Genomic DNA, 21,476 nt, shown 5'->3' with positions numbered 1-21,476 from the left:
TAGTTCATGGTGTACAGCAACTAATAGTTCTCACCTATGACTGCCTCACTTAAGAATCTGTTTGTAGTTAAGACATCAAAAGCATTGGACTGCAGAGGAAAAGGGCAACTTCTCACCAGCAGCATGGAATATGACATATAACGACACTGACTAGAACTAAGGTAGCTTTCAAGGTAAACTTCCAGAGCCAAGCTCTTTCCAGGTGTGTTTGCAAGTACACAGAGATCTGAAGGCTGGATCAAATACCATGGCAGTATGCAAAGGGAAAAATAATGTGGATTCTGCTGACTGGATGAAATGGGAAGGCAGAGGTGTGTCACAGCATTCACCACAGGGAACACTTGTTGAAGTATTCCTTATTGCTCTCTACAGTTCCCTGAAAGGAGGCTGCAGTGAGGTGGTGGTGGGTCACTTCTCACTAGTATCAAGTGATAGGACAAGAAGAAATGGCCTGAAATTGTTCCAGGGGAGGTTAAGGTTGGAGAGTAGGAAAATCTATTTGCTGCAAGAGTGGTCAGGCACTGGAACAGGCTGCCCAGGAAGGTGGTGGACTCACCATCTCTGGAGATGCTCAAGGAAATGGATTTTGGGATATGGTTTAATGACCATGGTGATTTTAAGTTGATGGTTTGACTCAATGATCTTACAGGTATTTTCCATCCCAAAAAATTAATAAAATCATAGAATCATACAATTGTTTCAGCTGAAAAAAGATTCAACAATTCTTTTACCCGAAGCATAGGTAGAAGTATCCTGGGGCTGGAACCAGCTTGTGCAGAGAGGTGCAAAAGGGAAAGCATGATTTTTAATCTGCTTGTTTCATTGCTGAGCTAATCATACTCTAGCAGAAAATAATGTACCAAGTTACTCCTTATTTGGTTTTTCACAATAGTTGACACAGCAAGCAGATTTAGCGGGAAAGCTGCTGTGGTAGATGTGAAATCACTAGCAAAGAAAGAACACAACTTTTCCTATAGCTGTTAATTCATATTAAACATTTTCTGTTTCTGCTTACTCAAACTATAATGTGTCAGTAATAAACATATGATTACACTAGTTAGCTTTTTGGCCAAACTATTTAGAACAGTAAAATTGATAGATAATTACAGTAACAGATATTTGTTCCCTGCCAAACCTGCAGTAAGGCATGCCTGCCTGCAGAGTGATGTCTTTTTAAGCACAGAAAGATAAGCAGCACACATCATATACTTTGAATAATGAGCAAGATTTCCTATAGCCAGCATTTCAGAAGTGGAAACAGACTGTGGTTTGATATGAACCATATCTATTTATGTAAAATGGGATTTTAATTGGAGCTACTTATTCCCATGGTATAAATGAGGCAATGAAAAATGATTGATGCACTCTGGTAATTATTGTTATACCACCTTGCAAACTACAATCAAAAGGGGAAAAAAATTCTTTCATATGCATAATGGCTGTTTAAATTTTAATAAGCTACAGAACTGTACTTCAATAGGCAAAATACTAATGTGACATTTTGGGCAATATTTATATTTAAATGCAAACAATATTTAACTGAAAAATCAGAATACATGAGGAACACTGGCTGGATTTATTTGAGGGATGAATGGATCTGTTTGGGAGACGTACAAAAGAAAGGGGATAAAAACACATTAGCTGGTTATTCTGTGCAGTGGGAAAGCAGAAGCATGACACAGCATAAACTCATTGTCTCTCAAAGCATGGGAAGTGGCAGCAAGTGTGATGCTGTAGATATATGGTCTCATGGTAGTCACTGTTGCTGCTTCTTTATTTCTACCTAACAGCAAAGGTTAAGAGTGCAAAACCAGTTTCTGTTCATTATTATACAGAATGAATAGCAATATAAATTCTTAATAATTGTTATACCTAGGGGGGAAGTAAAGCAATTCTGCTCATTTAAATGAAATGAAAGCTGGGCATTAAAGCCATCCTTCTCTTCTTCTCCAGCTAGGGAACAATGCCCCACAGCACGTAGAACCGCAGCGGTTCTCTCCATCACAGCTCCAGCAGCCCTTCCAGAAAGCTGAACGGCCAATAAGGCTCAAAGAGGCTATTACAGACTCCAAGGCTCAAACAGCACAGACACACCAAATGCAATAGTCCTATTATAGATAAGTCTCGCAAAGGTAGAAAAAAAACCCTGCAGAAAAGAGTTTGTCTGTACCACCAACTAATGTGGCATTTGTCAGAAAAGAAATGCCTGGGCTACCTTGGAAAAAATGCCAAGAAACTGCTTGTAGCAGAGGAGTGTATTGAATAAAAGACCAAAGCAATCAAGACCTTCTGTGCTTATAATCTCATTTGGGCATTGACAGTGTTCCAGTCAATAGACTGTCATACACTAGCTACACTGGTATTGTAAAAATTGTTTGGCCCATCATATCAAATTTCATAGCTGATGCCCTACAAGGTCAGCAAGTGGAATTGTTATTCTTAATTGGGCGATTGATCAAGCTGTAAGTCCAGCAAAATCAAATTTTACTTTGGTGTCTTCTATGTAGAAAAAGAAAAATCATTTCAATTCCTATGTATCATCATTTCTAGCAACCAGATCACATTGCATCAGGCAAATCACTCTGCATAGAAAGCATGATCTCACTTTTATTTAAATCAATCACAAGTTCTCACTCTCTCCTAGGAAAGCAGAGGTCTTATTGTTACCTTTCAGTGTTTATAGGGACCTAAAAGAAAGACGGAGACAGACTTTTGAGCAGGGCCTGTTTTGACAGGACAACAGGTGATGGTTTAAACTAAAAGAGGAAGATTCAGACTAGAGAGAAGGAACAAATTCTTTTTACTGAAGGTAAAGACACTGGAATAAGTTGCTCAGGTTAGTGGGAGATGCCTCATTCCTGGAACCATTCTTGGTCAGGTCATCTGGGACTCTGAGAAACCTGCTCTAATTGCAGATGCCCCTGCTGACTACAGTGGGGTTGGACTAGATGAGCTTTAAAGGTCCCTTCCAACCCAAACCAGTCTGTGATTCTGTGATTCTGTTCTGTGATAATGAGGGACAGGCAGGGCTGGAAACAGGTGGTTCACAATTCTCTACAGTTCTGGGTGTAAATTACCACAGCCTGAATGTTATTGTTGGACCAAACAAACACGAAGGCAGAAAATGAAGCTCATCTTATCTTCCCACATTTTTACCAGCTACAGTTCCATCGATGAAGTGAAAGCTTTTCAATACACAGACAATAAGCCCCTTCATGGGAGCAGGGTCAGCACATGGGATGGGTTAGACTCCACCTATCAGCATGCCAGCTCCAAAGATTTCTTCTGTTCATTGAGTTCCTCAGTGATCCCGAACCAAGCATGAGGCACTGAATGAAACTCTCAAATGATGTTATTTGGTTTCAGTTTGTATTATGAACCAAGTACTTTGTGGACTAAAAGAGAACAGTGCTGTTGACTAGGGAACAGGAGTAGCTGATCTCAAACCTCAACAAGAACTCACTGCACTGCACTGCATGTTTTTGTATTGCATTGCAGGCTTCAGGATATAACTGAACTGGTTGGCTTTTGAGTCCCTTTCTATTGTTAATGCAATATTAATGAACCATACTGAGCTTCCCCAAACAATAACAGGGAGATGAATGAAAACAATCCTCTAAATGCCCTAAATGCACATGGACCTTCCTAACCCAGCCTTATTTAGCCACCCAAAAGAGAGGGAAAACACCCAAGGTAGAAGGCTTTAACAGAATGTGGAACATGGATCAAGGGCATTTGTCTTAAATCCTGGATTTGATCAGTTCAAGATATGTTCCTCTTACATCCCAGTAATCACCTGGGTACAGGGTTCAGCAACTAATTCTAATTATAGAGATGTTGAGCAGTGAGTTTTTTTGAAAGTGAGAGTTAAGCTGAGAAGAGCATTTTGACTGGAAGCCAGTATGCTCAATCAATTAAATTATCATAAGAGAAGAAGAATCAGACCAAGGGGGAATGCGTATGTGAGGCTGATCATCAGTACAACTGAACTGTCACCTCGGTGCAGCCTGGAATGTGGCCATGGAGGGAGATTGATGGATGAATTCTGCTCAGCAGAGAGCAGCCCACAGTGAATTGCTGATAAGATCTCAAAATAAATCTCACAATATTCCAAGCCAAGGTGGAACTGCAGCCTCTGCAGCCTTGCTGCAGCTCAGAAGCTAAGCAGGCCCTCCTGTCTACTTTGCCTCAAGAGGGCTTTTCTGGTCTGATGGACATTCTTCTCCTTGTGTTCTTGGGATGTTTGTACAGTGTTAGTGAGGTGTTCCACAGAAACTCAGAAAAACTGAAAGTTTTCATCCCTGGAAAGATTGGGATGAGTTTGTGAGACCCAAAGATGCTGATTTCCTCTGTAAATACTGTTTTTCCAGATGACAACCTAATGTCTGCCAGTTAGAGGAAAGAGGAACCACTGCAATTCAAAGCAGAAAGGCAGTGGCGGGATGTAAGGGGCATAAGGATTAAGCTGTCTTGTGTATTGGTTCCCAGGTTAATAGAAGTTCTGATAACCTGCAGAGTACATATAAAGAAGAGATGGGTGTCAGACAGCTCACTGATAAATGGGGATTCGCTGTGTTTAGCTATTTAAGTCTTCAGTATATAGGAGCATTTTGGTTTAGGCTCCCTTGGTAGAAGCAGAGACAAAGAACTACCAATCTTCTTGGCACATAGCACCAAGCACTAAACAGAGACTGGAAAATTCATAGTGAATTCAATAGAGCCCACAAAGTCCTATGAAAGAGGAGGTCTGGGCTACTGTCATGATTCTTGGGCTTGAGAGCTGCAGCAATGCTACTCTGGCATCAATAAATGGTGTCTAGGTCATGAGAAGAAATGTGAACTTCTGTCACTCCTCACAAAGTTTGCACTGTGAGAGATGCAAGGCTCATTCCTGACTCATTTATTACACAACCAAGGGAATAGCTTTACGACTGATGATAAAAATAATTATTCAACTCCTGTGGGAGCTCAAAGATTCACAGATCTGCACTATTTGGGAAAGGCTTGAGCTGCGAGACTTCAAATGTCTCTTTTTGTCACTTTACTGCAAACAGATGTTTTTGGAATAAGACTTCCAAATAGAGAGATTTTTCCCCCAAACTGTGTCCTAGATAAGATTTATACTGGATGAATTCTGCCTGGCATGGACAAAGCTCCCACATCCTCATTAATAGTACAGTGTGCTCTAATTAAGACTCTGGATAGTGAGTTGGCTTTTCATATGGTGTCAAGTCTATAAACCAAAGCTGTTTATACAGCTGCCCATTGAACCTCAGACTCCTTCAAAGGCATTTCAATATTCCTGTTCCATGACTTCTTAGTATTGGTGATAGGTGGCCAATCTGAGAGCAGGAGAAAGAAAAGGTCTTAACCTATCTGTGAAGCTTGAGCTAGCACAAGAAGTACAAAAGAGTACTCACAGTTATGTGTTACCCTTGAGGGTGACAGTCTACATTCCTCAGTCTCCTTAAGATGCAAGGGAAGAGAATGGTTTGTGTCATGCAGAATCACAGGGCTGCAAAGCCCAATGTAAACCTCACTAAAAAAGAGACATTGAGTTGCTGGAGCATGTTTAGAGAAGAGTGTGATAGTTTGGGAGTTATTCACTCCCCACACACCATGAATTCACCAGAGTAGACTCAGTTGGCTGGAAGTTAAGGAAGCTATATTTACAATTTAGCACAATTACAAGCACAAATATTTGCAGTTATATACAAGTTAAAAGTAATTCAGAAATACAAAGTCCCTCCCAAAACAGTCAGACTGCCAGGTGGCTTCCAACCCAAACCTCCTCCTCCCTTCCCCCTCTTTCCCTCCCTTCACAAATAAGCAGATCAGTCCCTGTATGTCTCACGTGATAAATCTGGAGAGCTCTGAGGTGAGAGGTCATAAAAGACAAGAAGCAAGGTAGAGTAAAAAAGGTTAGATTGAATTAAAGAGTTAAGGAAGATGCAACCACCCAGACTGCCAGAGAGAAGAACAAGTGAGAACTGAGAAGTGTGTGAGAAGTGAGTGGCTTATCTATATTTTGACTAGTTCTTCTCTTAGCAGAAGAATGATTGATATAGGTCACTGTTATTTTCTTTCTTCTCACAGCTAAGTAATTTCTCTTAGTAAAATATTCCAGTTAGCCTCAAACCAACACAAAGAGCAACAAAGCTAGTGAAGGGCCTAGATAACAAGTCTGGAGAAGAGGAGGCTGAGGGGAGACCTCATTGTGCTCTAAAACTACTTGAGAGGAGGTTGAAGTGAGGTGGGTGTTGGTCTGTTCCCCCTGGTATCCAGTGATAGAATGAGAGCAAATGGCCTGAAGTTGTGCCAGGGGAGGTTCAAGTCAGATATTGGGAAATATGTCTTTGCTGAAAGAGTGGCCAGACATTGGAACGGGCTGCCTAGGAAGGTGGTGGAGTCACCATCCATGGAGGTGTTCAAGAAATGTGTGGGATATGGTACTTGGGGGCAGGGTTTAATGGCAAAGGTGGTCTTAGGTTGTCTTGGGTTCAAATGCAGGTTCCCAGAGACTCTTATAAATTTGGTAGACCCAATGACAATGTATAGAATTTATAGAGTGCCCTCCCCTCTTCCCCCTCCTTTCCCCAAAAGACAGGGAGAGAGATAAAGGTAGGGACACCCAAATAAATCAATCTCACTCGATTTGGAAGTTAAAAAGGAAAAAAGTTTAACAATAACTTAGAAAAAGGGATTGGAGGTAGGGGAGTTTACAAAGGATAAGGAAGGGAAAAACAGCAAAAAATACAAACAGGGATGGATACAACCCGAGTAGTGTGATGGTGTCTCTGCCTCGTGGCTGCCACGTGTTGTGCTGGTATGCAGTATCAGTGTATGTGTGATCATGAACGCAGGAAGAGAGAAAGAGCAAGAGAGCGAGGAGCAGGAAGTGCTCCTCTTTTATACCGCAGGAAGTGGGGGGAGTGGGCTAACCATCACCTGGAGTGTGGCCCACCCCTGAGGAGGGGCCAAGACCCCTAGGGTCAGGTTCAGGGTCACTCCCCCAGGAGTGTTAACCCTATACATAGGTTGATGGTGGGACTGAGTGATCATAGAGGTCTTTACCAAAGAAAACAATTCTATGATTTTATTTTATGACTCTAAATAAATTAAAGTCTTTCCACCAACGGGTTAGAACACTGAACTAAATTCAGGTAATTCACATATGTGGAAACAAGGTGCTCATTTTTTCCCCCCTGGTAATTATGTTGGACTCTCTTCAGCACTTCTGGGGTCTTAAAGTAGTTGTGGTTCCTCTCATGCTGCCCTCTCACCTCACCAGCAGAAAAGGTTTCACAATTGTTCTTCGTCACTTCTTCCTTTAGAAGTACTCCTCTGTGGCAACAGATGAGGATCTTGGCAGCAGGGAGGCAGCAGGTGTGCTGAATGCTGTTCTCATCAACCCTCACACTGACTACTCCGCCTCATTAGTTAGAACTTGATCAGTAAACCAAAACCCAACCAGGGTATGGGGCCAGCCCTAGCACGTGGCTGGCCAGAATGTTCCACTGATAGCACGCTCTTTGGCCAGCATGAAATAGCTTTCCTTCAAGCCCTGCCCAGGTGCCATGCAGGAGTAAGCAGAGCCCAGGGACTCATCCCAGTGGGTAGGCTGGATGTAGCCAATGCTTGATTCAAACTGTATGGACATGACCAAGGTTGTGCCAGTTAACCTCAGGGTCAGAAAATCGCCTGGCTTAATGACATACCTGCTGTTTTCTTGGCAAACCCTGTCACCTTCTGCCTTATATCCAGACTTTTCAGGTCCAAGAGGCTAGGATGCCTTAAAGAAGGAGCCCAACCCCTTGCAGATAACCCTAGAATTGCCTGGTTGGAAAAGATCTTAAAATCATCCAGTCCAATCATAATCTAACATTTCCTGGTACACAACAGTTAGACCATATTCCTAATCTCTTCATCCAAATGCCTCTTCAGCACCTTGCATGACTCCACCACTGCCCTGGGCAGCCTGCTCCAGTGCCCAATGACCCTTTCAACGAAGAAATTTCTCCTAAAGTCCAGCCTAAATCTTCACTGGTGCAACCTGAGGCTATTTCCTCCCATCCTATCACTTGTTCCTTGGGGAAGATTGACCCCCAACTGGCTCCAACCTCCTTTCAGGGAGTTGTAGAGAACCATAAGGTCTCCCCTCAGCCTCCTCCTCTTCTGTAGCCTGAACAATCCCAGCTCCTGTAGCTACTCCTCACAGGACTTGCGTTTGAGACTCCTCACCAGCCTTGTTACCCTTCTCTGGACATGCTTTAGCACCTCAATGCCTTTCATGTAATGTGGAGATAAATGTAATCCTCCTTCTAGAAATGCAGCAATAACTTGTCAGCTGGTTTAGCTTACTCTGTGAGCGCTGTGCTCTCATCAGTATTTGCCACTCTACCACTTTCTCTGTCATTCACAAATTTTATCTGCAGTGATTTTATATTTACTTCTGGATCATTAATGTAAATATTGATAGGAGTGAGTCTAATACCAGAAGCTCACCAGGAATAGGTTTGATGATTATTCCACATTGACAGCTGCTTTTTGAGATCTGTCATTTAGCTCATATTCAACTCCTTACTCCATGCTACTGATAAACATACAGTGCTAATTTTTTAATCACAACATCCTTCAGAACTGAATCAAACATGTTAAAGATATTTATTATATTCCCACAGCGACCCTAACTAATCCAACAACTTAATCTGTGATTGCATCAAAGAATGAAATTAGGTTTCCTTAGTAGGAGCAATTCCTTGTGAAAAAAAATTAAACCTCATTTAAGTCCTATTTCTTAATTTTTCAGTGATTGATCCACAAATAGTACCATAATTTATTGTATTGCCTCTTGGAGTTAAGAATCTCTTGTCCAAAATCTGCTTGGAGTTGTGCAAACATGTAAGGGTTTGTTAGGTTTTTAGTAAAGATATTTTCTACAATTTAGAGGACACATTGGAGGAAAGAGAGTGAGAACTTGTACTAGAGCTATCCAGAACAGCAATTTAGTTGCTGGCCTGGCATACCAAGAAAGCTCAGGAGGAAGAAGGAATATCTGAGTCATCCTCAAAACTCCTTTTGCAGGTCTCAAGCACAAATCAAAGAGCAACAGGGACTTGTTCACATGCTGCTTCAACACAGGCAGAGATTGATTTCGAGCTGCACAATGTTCCACAGACCTCTTTCTCTGCAGCAGGGCTTGTTGGGAGGGAGAGGAGACCTCTCCACGGGCAGGGCAGAGAATTAATAGCACAGGTTGCTGACGTGTGCATTAGCAGTGAAGTAGCTACTGCTCTTTTCTCCAGCTCACTCTCGCTCTTACCCTGTTTTCACAAAGGAATATGACTAAGATGTGAGTCTTTTAGATCCATTTTTAATATCTCCTGATCAAAAGTGGATGTTTAAGTAGCATGTAAGAAAATGACTTAGATATTAAAGAGAGAACAAGAAGAACAAATAGTTTAATTTGCTCCTTGTCTTTCTTGGCTTGGGATTTTGAAGCAGATGTTCATATGCAAACACAACCCCCCCATCTTCTCTCCAAGTCTGAGCACATATCGCCTGGTTCTGAAAGAAGATGTACAGCGAGGAGTATCACAGAGTGCTCCCTGCTTGTACTGTCACAAGAATGTCACAGACAATGACCTATGTAAAATGCCTGATCATGGGGTGAAAAAAAAAATAGAAGGTGTCTTTAAAAGGAACAAAATATCTGAAGGAACTCACACTCAACATGTGTAAGTTTGCTATTTCAGGCATATCCATGGAGCTAAATATAGGAAGATCGCAGGGTGGGTGTTACAGCAGGATTTTAGTGATGGTCTCATGAGACAAAGAAACAAGCAGTGTCAGAAGAAAGGGGCTGATTTCTGGATCTCAAACTGATGAGACCACAGAGCAGCACAAGCGAAGCCTCTGATTACTCTGAAACAGGGGAAACAGATTCTTCATATCACCCCAATTCTAAAGGTCTGGAATGCCAGATTTTCAAGAGGACTTTGATTCCTTTCGGTCTGCAAGAGCATTGAGGAATGAGAGCTAGAGAAATTATGGAAAAGCCAGGCACAAAGGAAAAACCCAATCAGCATCGAATCAGACTGGAGGATGTGTGATGTTTCACACCTTTATTTCAATGCATAACCCAAGAGAAATAGTCCATCACAGCAAATGCCACCAACCCTTCACTTCCCCCAGGAAGAGGCACACCACTTGCCAGCAGAATCTCCCTGTCCTCCCCGAGTGATTCCAAAGCAGGCAGTGAATTAACCTGCTTGGGCAGAGCAAGCAATTTCACCTCACTATTGCCCAGGAAGAAAACTGGCACAAACACAGGCATGGGCTGAGAGCTTTCAAAGAGTAATCCCACTCTCTCCCTTCAGTCATGGAATCATCATAAATGGACATTATCACTGATCTTAGTATTTACAGGTTTATGAATTTGTAAACTCTTTTTCATAGAATCATCTTATTTGGAAAAGAACCTTAAGATCATCGAATCCAACCATTAACACAACACCACCATGTCCAGTGGCTGGATTAGATGACCTTTAGAAGTCCCTACCAAAACAAACCATTCTACAATTCTATGTCCTGAAGTGCCTCACCTACACATTTTCAAACAGAACACCTCCAGGGATGGTGACTCCACAGTCTCCCTTGCCAGCCTATTCCAATGCATGACCACTCTTTCAGTAAAGAAATTTTTCCTTATATCCAACATAAATCTCCCACTGTACAACTTGAGACCATTTCCTCTCACCCTGTTGCTTGTTACTTAGGAGAGGAGACCAAAACCAGCCACACTCCAGACTCCTTTTGAGGTTGTAGAGATCAAGGTCTCCCCTCAGCCTCCTTTTTCCCAGATTATACATTTCATCTGCACCTCTTTTACAAGAACCTCAGGAAGACCTCCAAAACCACTTGTCAACTGTTCACAATGAAGATGTAAGTAAAATGACTTAAGATTTGGATATAAATCTGGGATGTTGGATCCCACACCAAGTCAGTTATTGAACTCCTGTCATTTAAAAGCCTGTTTGCACAAGCATGACTACAGATGCAGACCATACAGGCACAAATTACACAGGTAAATCATAGAATGATAGAATCCACCAGGTTGGAAGAGACCTCCAAGATCATCCAGTCCAACCTATCACCCAGCCCTATCCAATCAGCTAGACCATGGCACTAAGTGCCTCACCCAGTCTTTGCTTGAACACCTCCAGGTTCAGTGACTCCACCACCTCCCTGGGCAGCCCATTTCAGTGGCAAATCACTTCCTCCTAATATCAAACCTATCCCAATGGATGTCATGAAGACATTGCAAATTACCTCTCTGGAACATATTTCTATGGAAGTCAGAATGGGGAGTTTTTGTCTCATAGGATTCAAGCACACTTCATGCATCTATGTCCTTAGACCCTGGAGAGGTCTAGTCACAGTGACTGCATGAAACGTTACAGGCCAAATACCTCCCCATGATTGCTTCTTAATAGGTTCAGGTTTCATAGAGGAAATGAAAGCACTTTTAAATGCCTCTCTGTGCTTAGCCTTGTACGGGCAGAGCAGTATTTGCTATGCACTGAGCATAATCTGACTGCAAACTCCAGCCCTCCATACGATGGGATAGCTTTGGCACCGGGCCCAGACAAGAACAAAATACAATTGTCTGAATTTAATCAGCTGGTGTTAGTTGGCAATGCAAGAAGCCTTTATGCAGGTATTTATTTGTCCCAGCAATAACAAGAATATTGGAATTTATATCCAAGAGATAAGGGAGCACCTTGTCACTCAAGCACAGCTAACAGGGGAATCACCACTTGGTACAGACACATAAATGCCAAATGCTTAGTCTGGTTATTATTGCAAATTCCACTTTTACAATCTCTTTGTTTTCAAATGGTCTCTTAATTGATTTTTAATTATATTTTCCAATGACATTTAACTACATGTGCTTTGTAAATATACCCACACAGATGACAAAACATTTTAAAGGAGGAAATACCGATACATTAGAGGTGCTATCTTCACAGACTGTGCTGAAGAGAAACTCTACTGCTTTCATTAGAGGTTTTGCACAAGGAAGCAAGATCGAATTTGTTCTAACTGGGTTCAGTTCTACCACAGACAGTCTGATCCTCAGAGTGCTAATGATACACATCACCAACCCATCAGCAGAGGTGCACTGCTCCTTCCTGGTGGTCATCAAAATGGAACAGGAAGGTAAATAAAGCAGTCACGGGAGGGTCATTCAGCTGGGCACAAAGCGATTCAAAGCAATTTCTAACAGTCCTCAGAACAAAGCAGCTGAGAAGTCAACAGCTGCTGAAAACAAAGTGCTGTTACTGTTTACCTACACAGTGGGTGATATTTATTGCAAGGTGCAAAATACAATGGCAAAATATTATTTAAACTAAACCATCAACACCACAGAGATTCTTTATCAGATGAGTCACAACTATCTAACTTGTAGATCAAGACAGCAGATGAAGCCTTAGGAAAGCGCTTTTTGTACCTGAAGCTGAGACATCTGCCCAAGGAAATGGAAATGGTCTTACTTGGGAGTGAGAAAAAAATGACTGAGAACTTCCAAGTCTGGGTCCTGAGTGACTACCCAAGCTCAGCCAGAACATACTGACTGAGTGCTCGTTTCACATAAAGTTCAGCAAGGTCTTCAGTGACCAGAAGAGTCAGGACATTTCTTTCACCTCATGACCACCATGTTAGAGAAAAGCAGAAGACAACACATTTGGTGTCTCCGTCGTGGCAGCCTGGAGGTGTCAGCACAGCCTGAGCACTGGGCAGGACTGCAGCACACAGTGCAGCACTCACAGACAAAGCACTATAAACCCCATCCATCCAGTTACTTAAAACACAGGTTTGGGATGGGTTTAAAATCCTGGGCAGCCTGGAGCACTGTATGAGCCTACTCAATTCCCCTGAGTTTCTGGCTAAGCATCCCTCAGGTTTGGGGTCCAAAATGTTATGTCTCATTCGAGACATGTGCACAGGGAAAGGCTGGAACCAGCACTCTCAGATCCCACCACCCAAGGCACCCTACGTTAGCCATTAGATCCATTGGAAAGCACTCACTGTTGTAGTTGCTGTTCCCACCAGTCTCTGCCAGTGCCGTGCTGTGTTCCCCCAGCCCTTCAGAGATGGCCCTTGCTGACATGGAACAGGGAGAAGGGAGGAGAAGAAACAAAGAAAGGGAAGAAGGGGACATGGGAGGGTAGAAGAAGGGAAAGGGAGCATCGTAACTAAACTGTTCCAACAGCTTCATTCCACATAGACACTGAACACACTTAGGGCCTGTCAGGGCCAGCTGTGTGTTGCTCCTAACTGTCTCCAGATCAGGTGTGAAGAAGCTGTTTTCTACAGAAGCAGGTTCAACGCAAGGGCTCCAGAGCAGACAGGCACCTGGGCTGGTTTTTCAGGGTGTCCTTAACCTGCAGGCACAGTCAGCTGCAAATTCCAGCAAATCTGTGCTACAACAATTCTTTTGTTTGTTTGGCTGCTGCTGGTTTGGGTTTTTTTTTCATTGAAAACACCACATTTTACTGAAAACATTCCAATTGGTTAGAGAAAAACTCCATTTCCTTTTTTAACAATACGTCAATTTCTTTCCCCCCGCCCAAAGTGCTTTTCCTCACCCCCAAATTCAATTCCCCATAGCAAAAGTGCTACACCATTTTTTTGTAAATGACTGCTATTGATACAGCTTATGGAAACTCAAAATGGTAACTTGGAAAATGCCACTTCCTTTAGAGTTCTGAAAGCACTGTATAACCTCACTGGAGTCAGCAGGATGGCAACAGGTGAAAACCTGCACGTTTCTCACCCCAGCTTGTATTTGCTGGCAATTCAAATGTACCTTTCACACAGCCAGGAGGCAATATTGCTATTAGCAAGACTGTAATTCCATTAACGGTTACAGAAGCAATGGAAAATGCTAGAAAACTGGAATTTAGTCTTTATCCAAATCCCAAACTTAGCAATTATGGCAGAGACATAGTGCTTTTGTTGTGGAAGGACCTGATTTCTTTGTATTGTGGAACTCATAAAAGCCATAGAACTGGGGAATGACTATATTGATCTTGGATAAGATTCACTCCTGTGCAGAGATCCAGCACAAGCCAGTATACCACATAAATCCTGTTTAAGCCCCATACTGGGGAATAGAGAGGCACGCAAATTACGCATCATTGTTCCAGTAATGCTCTGTTCCTAAATATTGCAACTCCTGAGCAGACTGCAAAATTTTTTCAGAGGTTGTTAAAGTAATCCCTGTTCTGCGAATTGGGAGATGGAGACAATGAAAGGGGATGTGACTTGCTAAAGGTCAGCACCCAGCAGAGAAGCAGAAGAGTTGGGATACATCCAGATGCCAGAGCTGAGATCTACTTTCTGTCCATTGCCTTTGAACGTGTTACAAATACAGTTGATAAGAGCTTCTGCCTCACAAAATGTCTTATCTAAAGTGCCCCTTACAAAGTCTGCTTGCAGAATGGGAATTGAGTGATCATTGCCAAATAAATTCATTAATTCATGCCATTTATTTTCATTTCAGTGAAACCTGATTTAATTAGGTGTTGTGTGTGTTCTGCAGAGGTGACTAACACTCTTTTTATTATATCTTCTTCCTGTGGATATGTATTTTACATGCTCTTTTTTTCTTTCAGCTTTTGCTCACCCATACCTCCTTCCCATGGGATCTGAGGAATGTAAGTGGCATCCTTCTCCACCCTTCAATGAAACTTAAGTTCATTAATTAATCTGAACTTTAAGTTCAGATTACTGCCCTAACGTGAAGAATGGTAAAACATCTTTGCTGGCAGTTTTAAAACTTCCAGAACACAGAAATTAAGCAAAAATGAATTGGAAATCTCAGAGACAGATTTCAGCAGACAGCAGTGCACTCTCAATTCATTAACCAACTGGAAAAATGCAAGTGCTACATTTCCTATGTGTCACAAAACCTTAAGAGCAATGAAAGTGTTCATTAATAGACTTTGGGGGGAAAAAAGCTAAGGCAAGCTGCAGTGCACGCTGCACTTCCGTGCCTCAGCAAAAACTGCCTGCAAAATAAACTGTGGATATATTTTAGAGAACTACAAGCATAGTTTCCAATCAACCCATTCCTGAACTTGTGATGGTGCTCAAAACAGCACTGGAAAAACAATCCTGCTAAGGTTTCTTGGAGCAAGGATAAAAAATCCTTACTTCATCACAAGCTGTCCCTCTTGTTTTCCAGGGAAGCAAATCCATTGTTGCTCTGGGGATGCAAAAATTCTTAGTAGCTTTTCATTTTGGCAAACATGTATGCACTTGTAGACATGATTTGTTACTTTTCTTTGGGGGGGGTTAATCATAGTGTGGCCATTTAAACATATAATTCCTTACCTAATTGCAAAAGTATAAATATTAATGTACAAACTGCCACTACAAGTGCGTGTTCATGGTACATGTACAGCCTTTGTTTTATCATAGAATCATAGAATCATTAAGGTTGGAAAAGACCTCTAAGACCATCAGGTCCAATCTTATTTGCCAGAACCATCGAATGTCAGGGGCTGGAAGGGACCTTGAAAGATCATTGAGTCCAACTCCCCTGCCAGAGTAGGACCTGCTATGCCAGATCACACAGGAACACATGCAGGTGAGTTTTGAGTATTTCCAGAAAGGGAGACTCCACAACCCACCCTGGGCAGCCTGCTCCAGTGTTGTGTCACCCTCACAATGAAAAAATTCCTTCTCATGTTTAAATGAAACTTCCTATGCCTCAGCTTCCAGCCATTGCCCATTGTCCTATCATCAGGCATCATGAGCAGAGCCTGGCTCCAGCCTCCTGGCACTCACTCTGCACATATTCATATACATTGATGAGGTCACCTCATCTGCAAGCAGCAGAGCCCCAGATCCCTCAGTCTTTCTTTGTAAGAGAGATGTTCCATTCCCATAATCATCTTTGTGGCCCTGCACTGGACACTCTATGTCCCTCTTGAACTAAGTGGCCAAGAATTGAACACACTACTCCAGATGTGGCCTCACCGGGGCAGAGTAGAGGGGCAGGAGAACATCTCTCTAGCCACAGCCATTCTAATACACCCCTGAATGGCATTGCCCCTCCTGGCCAGGAGAGCACATTGCTGGCTCATGATCAACCTTGAAACACAAAAGGTTTCCAAATCTAAGTGAAGTGCTAGGTTCTGAGTTGCAAACTGCCTGCTCAGAAGCTGAACACTACTGAAAACACCAGCCCGAGGAGGTGTGTGATGCAGCTCAGTATTATGAACAGTTAAAGCAAGCTAATGCAGATCCCAGCCTTGCTTTCCCAGTCCTTGCACACTCAGAATCACACTGGTTCCTATTTTATGGTGCACATGACCAGAAGACAAATTTAACAACAAACCTTTGAAAGGATTTTGGAATTCAGGTTGGCCTAACAGCAGGTAACAGTGAGAAATCCACTTCTCCTCAGACGGGTGAAGTGATAGAAATGCGAGGTAGACCGAAAAGAATCAATTTGTCATGACCAGTAAAAAGAGAGCTTCAGCTTATGTTTTCATTTCTGATACCTAAACTGGCAAAGCACTTCAGAGGCTGACATTTATTGATCATGTAGCCTCAAAACAATACTGGTGAAGTTCAGAGCCCATACAGGCAAAAGACATGCATTAAATACCACAGGAAGGTTCCTAAAATTGCTTTCGATAGGAGCAAAAAAAGAAGAAAGAAAAAAAGAGAGTAACAAATTCCATTTGCAGACTCGGCATGTGGATGGGAAGCAGACAGCCACTTATGCCAGCAAGAAACTGTTGGGATTTTGCTATTCTATGGCTTTTTCTTTCATGTTAGATCACCATTTTGAGATGCAGAGTGGATGTTGTGCCTGTTAATGTCACCGGCCTCAATCATGCAATCCTTAATCAAGCAGAAATCCCTGCAGCTTTGCCCATCTGAGAATTACAGACTCAGTTATAGGTCTTCTGGGGCAGATTTGACCCCTGCTGCCTCTCTGCTGCAATAAAACTCCTAAACCCTTTTGGATCATTACTTCTACACCTTGCCAGAGGGTATGGGAGTGCAGCATTGATGGGGTTGCTTTCTGGTTTTAACCAAGAACTGAGGCTTCATCCAGTGCCTGTACTGGCCAATGTACAGCCAGAGAAAGAATCTAACCCAGAGACAGGGCCGGTGGGGATCACCTGGCTAAAATAAATCACTCTTTCCACCAAGTCTGCCCCAGTGTGAAACAAGAACTTGCTAATGTTCAGCCTTTGCAAATACATCCCTTTTTTTAGAACACAAAAATATACTTCCTTAATGGTTTAAAAAAGGTTACTAGGATTGGTAATTCTAAGCACTGAAATATATACTCAGTTCTCAGTTTGCTTATATGTCCTTTAATGATATCAATATTGGTGCCCTGCCTTTGGAGTGATAGTTGAGAACTGATATAAAATCAAGAGTAGAAAACATTCAGCACCACAGTGACTGGAGTTGTTTTTCACAGCATTTATCATCTCACTGCTTGTTTTCCAGAATTAAATCTCCAACACAATTCTCTTTTTAACATACAATATTGGCTGACAATATTAAACATGCTCCCTGTCAGACAATGCCTATTTATCACAGACAAGCACAATAAAAGCCATACTCCGCTAAATTCAGAGCTTGCAATGCACTGAATTACAGAATGCAGCATTAGAGGGGAAGGGATCTACATCTGGGAGGTGTTGTGTAGAAAGACTCTTGAAAACTTCTGACATAGCTTGGATGTGAATGTATAGAAGAGTAATGCAGAGAAAATCATGTTGTGTGCTTGGGTGACAGAGTTGTGGTTGATGTTCCTCACAGTTCAAAAAGGAGATAGCAGAGAGGGCGCTGACAGAGAGGAGAGGAGGATCCAAATCCTTCTGTTCTGGAACACAATTAATGTGAGATGCCCAGGCAGACCTACTGGCTGAATTTGTTTCTTGAAATGAGATGACATGTAGGCAAACACATACACAGATCAGATTATCTGTAGGTGGAGAGGGAAGGAGACCAAAACTGATTTCAAGAAGGGGACAGTCATGATTGCCAAGAACAGGCAATAGGAAAAGTAGAGTGAAGGTGATAGCATTTTTGGGAGAGCTGGGCCAAGAGAGAAGTACTATGCCAAACTGAGAAGTCTGTGATTGCACTGGAGAACAGGAGGTCCAGACAGCACCTGAATCCATGGACTGAGAGCCAGAGCGCAGATTGCACGCACATGTTTGTGAGAAGATGCCCAGACATTAAAAGAGATTAGAAGTCTTCTCAAAACAAAAAGAGAAAGAAAGTAGCTCCTGCATGGTAGCAATGGCTCTGGATTTGGAAGGGTGTGTAACTAGGGAAGGTGTAAGTAGAAAGATAACATCTCTCTACCTACACATAGATTGCTTTCATAACCATAGGTAGCTACAGATGGACAGCTATGAGCATAACAAATCTGTATGCACACAGGCAGCTACATGCATACATAAAGCGACATAAATACACAGCTTATAAAAATGTGTATCACATATGCAACAGATATAGAGTTGAAATGAAAAATCATAGAATCATAGAATGCATTGGGTTGGAAGGAACCCTCAAAGGTCATTTTGTGCAACCCCCCTGAATGTCTTGCACCACATCTGATCTAATGGAGGATGTCCCTGCTCACTTTAGTGAGGTTGGACTAGATAACCTTTGGATACCACTTCCAACCCAAGCCATTCTATGATCTCTGGGCAACCTGTTCCAATATTTCACTACTCTCATCAAAATCTATGTATGCCTTATACATTGAATGTATAATTCTAATCAGAACCGAAATATCCAAGTCGAAGTATGTGCACTCAGATACGTGACAAAACTGGATAAAACTCAAACCTTCTCAAAAGTCTGTACTAGTTTTCCCACAATGTTAGTGGCCTGGTTGTATACACAGGATATGATTTACACAGAACTTAAAATCTCCATGAAATCAACAATTAGATCTCTTCTCTGTCCTCATTTTGCAGTGCAAAGAGGAAGAAACTAATTACAATTACACTAGGAGACATTAGAATCATAGAACAGAATCACAGACTGGTTTTAGTTGGAAAGGACCTTGAAAGGTCATCTAGCCCAATTCCCCTGCAGTCAGCAGGGACATCTGCAGCTAGAGCAGGTTGCTCAAAGCCCTGTCCAACCTGACATGGAATAGTTCCAGAGATGGAGCATCTACCACCTCTCTGGGCAACCTGGGCCAGGGTTTTACCACTCTTACTGGTTACAAATTTATCTAAACGCATCATTGTTCTCTAGACATTTGGCCTCAATCCTGAAGTAATGACTGGTGAAGTGTGTTCTTAAACACTACCAAAGGCCACTTACAGAATGGGAATACAGCATGTCAAAGCTGACTCAAACAGCAGAAGTTATTCTCCACTGAAATCCAGATTGAACATTCTCGTAATGACAAATGCCATCAATCATTAGGGTTCTTTAGTCAAAGTTCACTTCATGCTTTATTTACCATATTTTAATAGGCAATAATAATAATAACAGAATAATAAGTGGGGGAAAACATGGTTTTGTTGCCTTTGTTCAACTTTCTCAGTAGGGGAGAGCAACATGTGTCTAATTTTTTGTATATCCTTGAACAGCCTGAAATGACAGATTGCTCATGATCTGTTCAAAATTCTCAGTGCCAGAACATGACAATAGATAGCACCATGGAGTGTCTTGGTTATCTCAAAGGGAATAATTCAACAGTAACCAACAGCAAAAGGGTGACCCAGTTTGGAGAGGCCTGGAGAGAGCTACATTGCTGGTGGCTCCAACCATGTGTGGCTCCACGCAGGCATAGTTAAAAGGCAGATTAGTAGGCAGTCAGGTGTGAGGAAGAAAGCCAAGGAGCCCTACTGTGGAACACACGGCATTTATCCTCTTTTGTAAAGCACTTTATGAATTAACCTAGGCTGGTCTTTTTTAAAAAGCAAGCCTCCAAAGCTTCACACCAGTGTTCCTCCAGCCTGATCTGTATTCCAAACCAGTATCACTCACATAAATCTCAGTGTTGCGGTTCTTTTTTTTCTAGGGAGTGAAAGGGAAAAAAGGGAAAGCTGCCGTTAAATCAATAGGCTGCATTGCACACCACAGTGTATGAAAGTAATAGTGCTGTGCTTATCATTTGTGCTGCCACCAACTAATTGCTGTAACTTGCACTTCATTATCCTCTGTAATATGGTTTCAGTAATGGAGAAGGACAAACAAGAGCTGTTATCTTTCTACTGGCCAGCCTCTTCTCACAGAGTGAGCTCTCGTTCAAATGCATCTATCTGGACAAAGAAGATTTACCAGATTACACATTGATTTAAATGCTTTAATAAGAGCAGTGATGGAGAGCTGCCTTAGGAAAGAGTTTCACAGGCAGACTTTTGGGATCTGGCACAAAAAAGTCTTTACTGCTGCTTTTGTACCCACTGTGGTCTCCCTCAGCTCTCCCTGCATTTAAGTCAGCGATGCTGGCAGACAGAAAACCTGATGCCTGTGAAACATTTAACATGCCTTGTGTCTTCCCTGAGTCAGGTCTTCCAGTCAAATATTCACACACCAGAGAGGTGGTCTGATTCTTTTGATGTTAAATTAGGTACCATAACTAATAACACTGCCTACACCGATTATCAAGCAGAAACAGGCAATGGATATTATGGATAGAGGAAAATACTTTGGTCTCTGGCAAGAAAGGATAAAAGTATCTGATTATGAATATGTGTCCTAGTTAAAGAAAATCCTTTGTTGCAGCAGAAAAGAGGAACTGTAGAAAATTTGAATGAAGCGTCCAATGCCTGCATTATGGCCACCTAGCCTCTGATATATTCAGAAGGGAAGAGGACCCTCCAAGTCATCTTCTGTGGCTTAAATTCTCTGCAATGGAATTGGTTTTCCCCATTGGATGTAAAGGATGTGCAGAGTATCAGGACAGAAAGTGAAAGCCATTTCCTCTCATTCTGTCACTTGTTATTAGAGAGAAGAGATCAATCCCCACCTCACTGCAACCTCCTTTCAGGAAGCTGTAGAGACTGAGAAGGTCTCCCCTCAGCCTTCTTTTCTCCGGGTTGGATAATCCTAATACCACCAGCCACTCCTCATAAGACTTGTGCTCTAGACTTTTCACCAGCTTTTTTTTACCCTTCTCAGGACTCACTCCAGTGCCTCCAAGTCCTTCTTGTAGTGAGGGCCCCAAAACTCAATCCTGTAGTAGAGGTTCTGGCCTCATCAGTGCCAAGTACAGCAGCATGATCACTTCCCTACTCCTGCTGGTCACACTATTCCTGATATAGGCCAGGGCACCATTTGCCTTCTTGGCCAAATACCTAAGGACCACACTAGTACATAAATGTAGACAAGACCATGAATCAATGTCTCATTTGTATTATTTGAAATGCTCTGCTAGTTAACAATGTTTTGAATTGTTTGGT

The 21,476-nt window shown here is 42.2% G+C and overlaps 1 protein-coding gene across 19 annotated transcripts in view; it reads right to left on the bottom strand.

The window, feature by feature from the left end:
• Window positions 1-21,476, bottom strand: part of MEGF11 (multiple EGF like domains 11) — a 408,774-nt gene that overhangs the window by 141,246 nt on the left and 246,052 nt on the right. For 17 of the 19 annotated variants that reach the window (XR_010305406.1, XM_064157920.1, XM_064157921.1 and 14 more), the window contains one exon: window positions 13,093-13,167. The exons of the other annotated variants lie outside the window; for them this stretch is intronic. Coding sequence is in view for 16 of the 17 variants with exons in the window: in XM_064157920.1 (XP_064013990.1) it covers window positions 13,093-13,167 (75 nt within the window). In the remaining variant the exon portion in view is untranslated. The remainder of the gene's footprint in view (window positions 1-13,092; window positions 13,168-21,476) is intronic. 19 annotated transcript variants of the gene reach the window in all.

This window comes from Pogoniulus pusillus, chromosome 17 (genome assembly GCF_015220805.1).
Source record: "Pogoniulus pusillus isolate bPogPus1 chromosome 17, bPogPus1.pri, whole genome shotgun sequence".
NCBI classification, from domain to species: Eukaryota; Metazoa; Chordata; class Aves; order Piciformes; family Lybiidae; genus Pogoniulus; species Pogoniulus pusillus.
The sequence above is the reverse complement of the archived record's forward strand: the minus strand, read 5'-3'. Positions and strand labels throughout refer to the sequence as shown.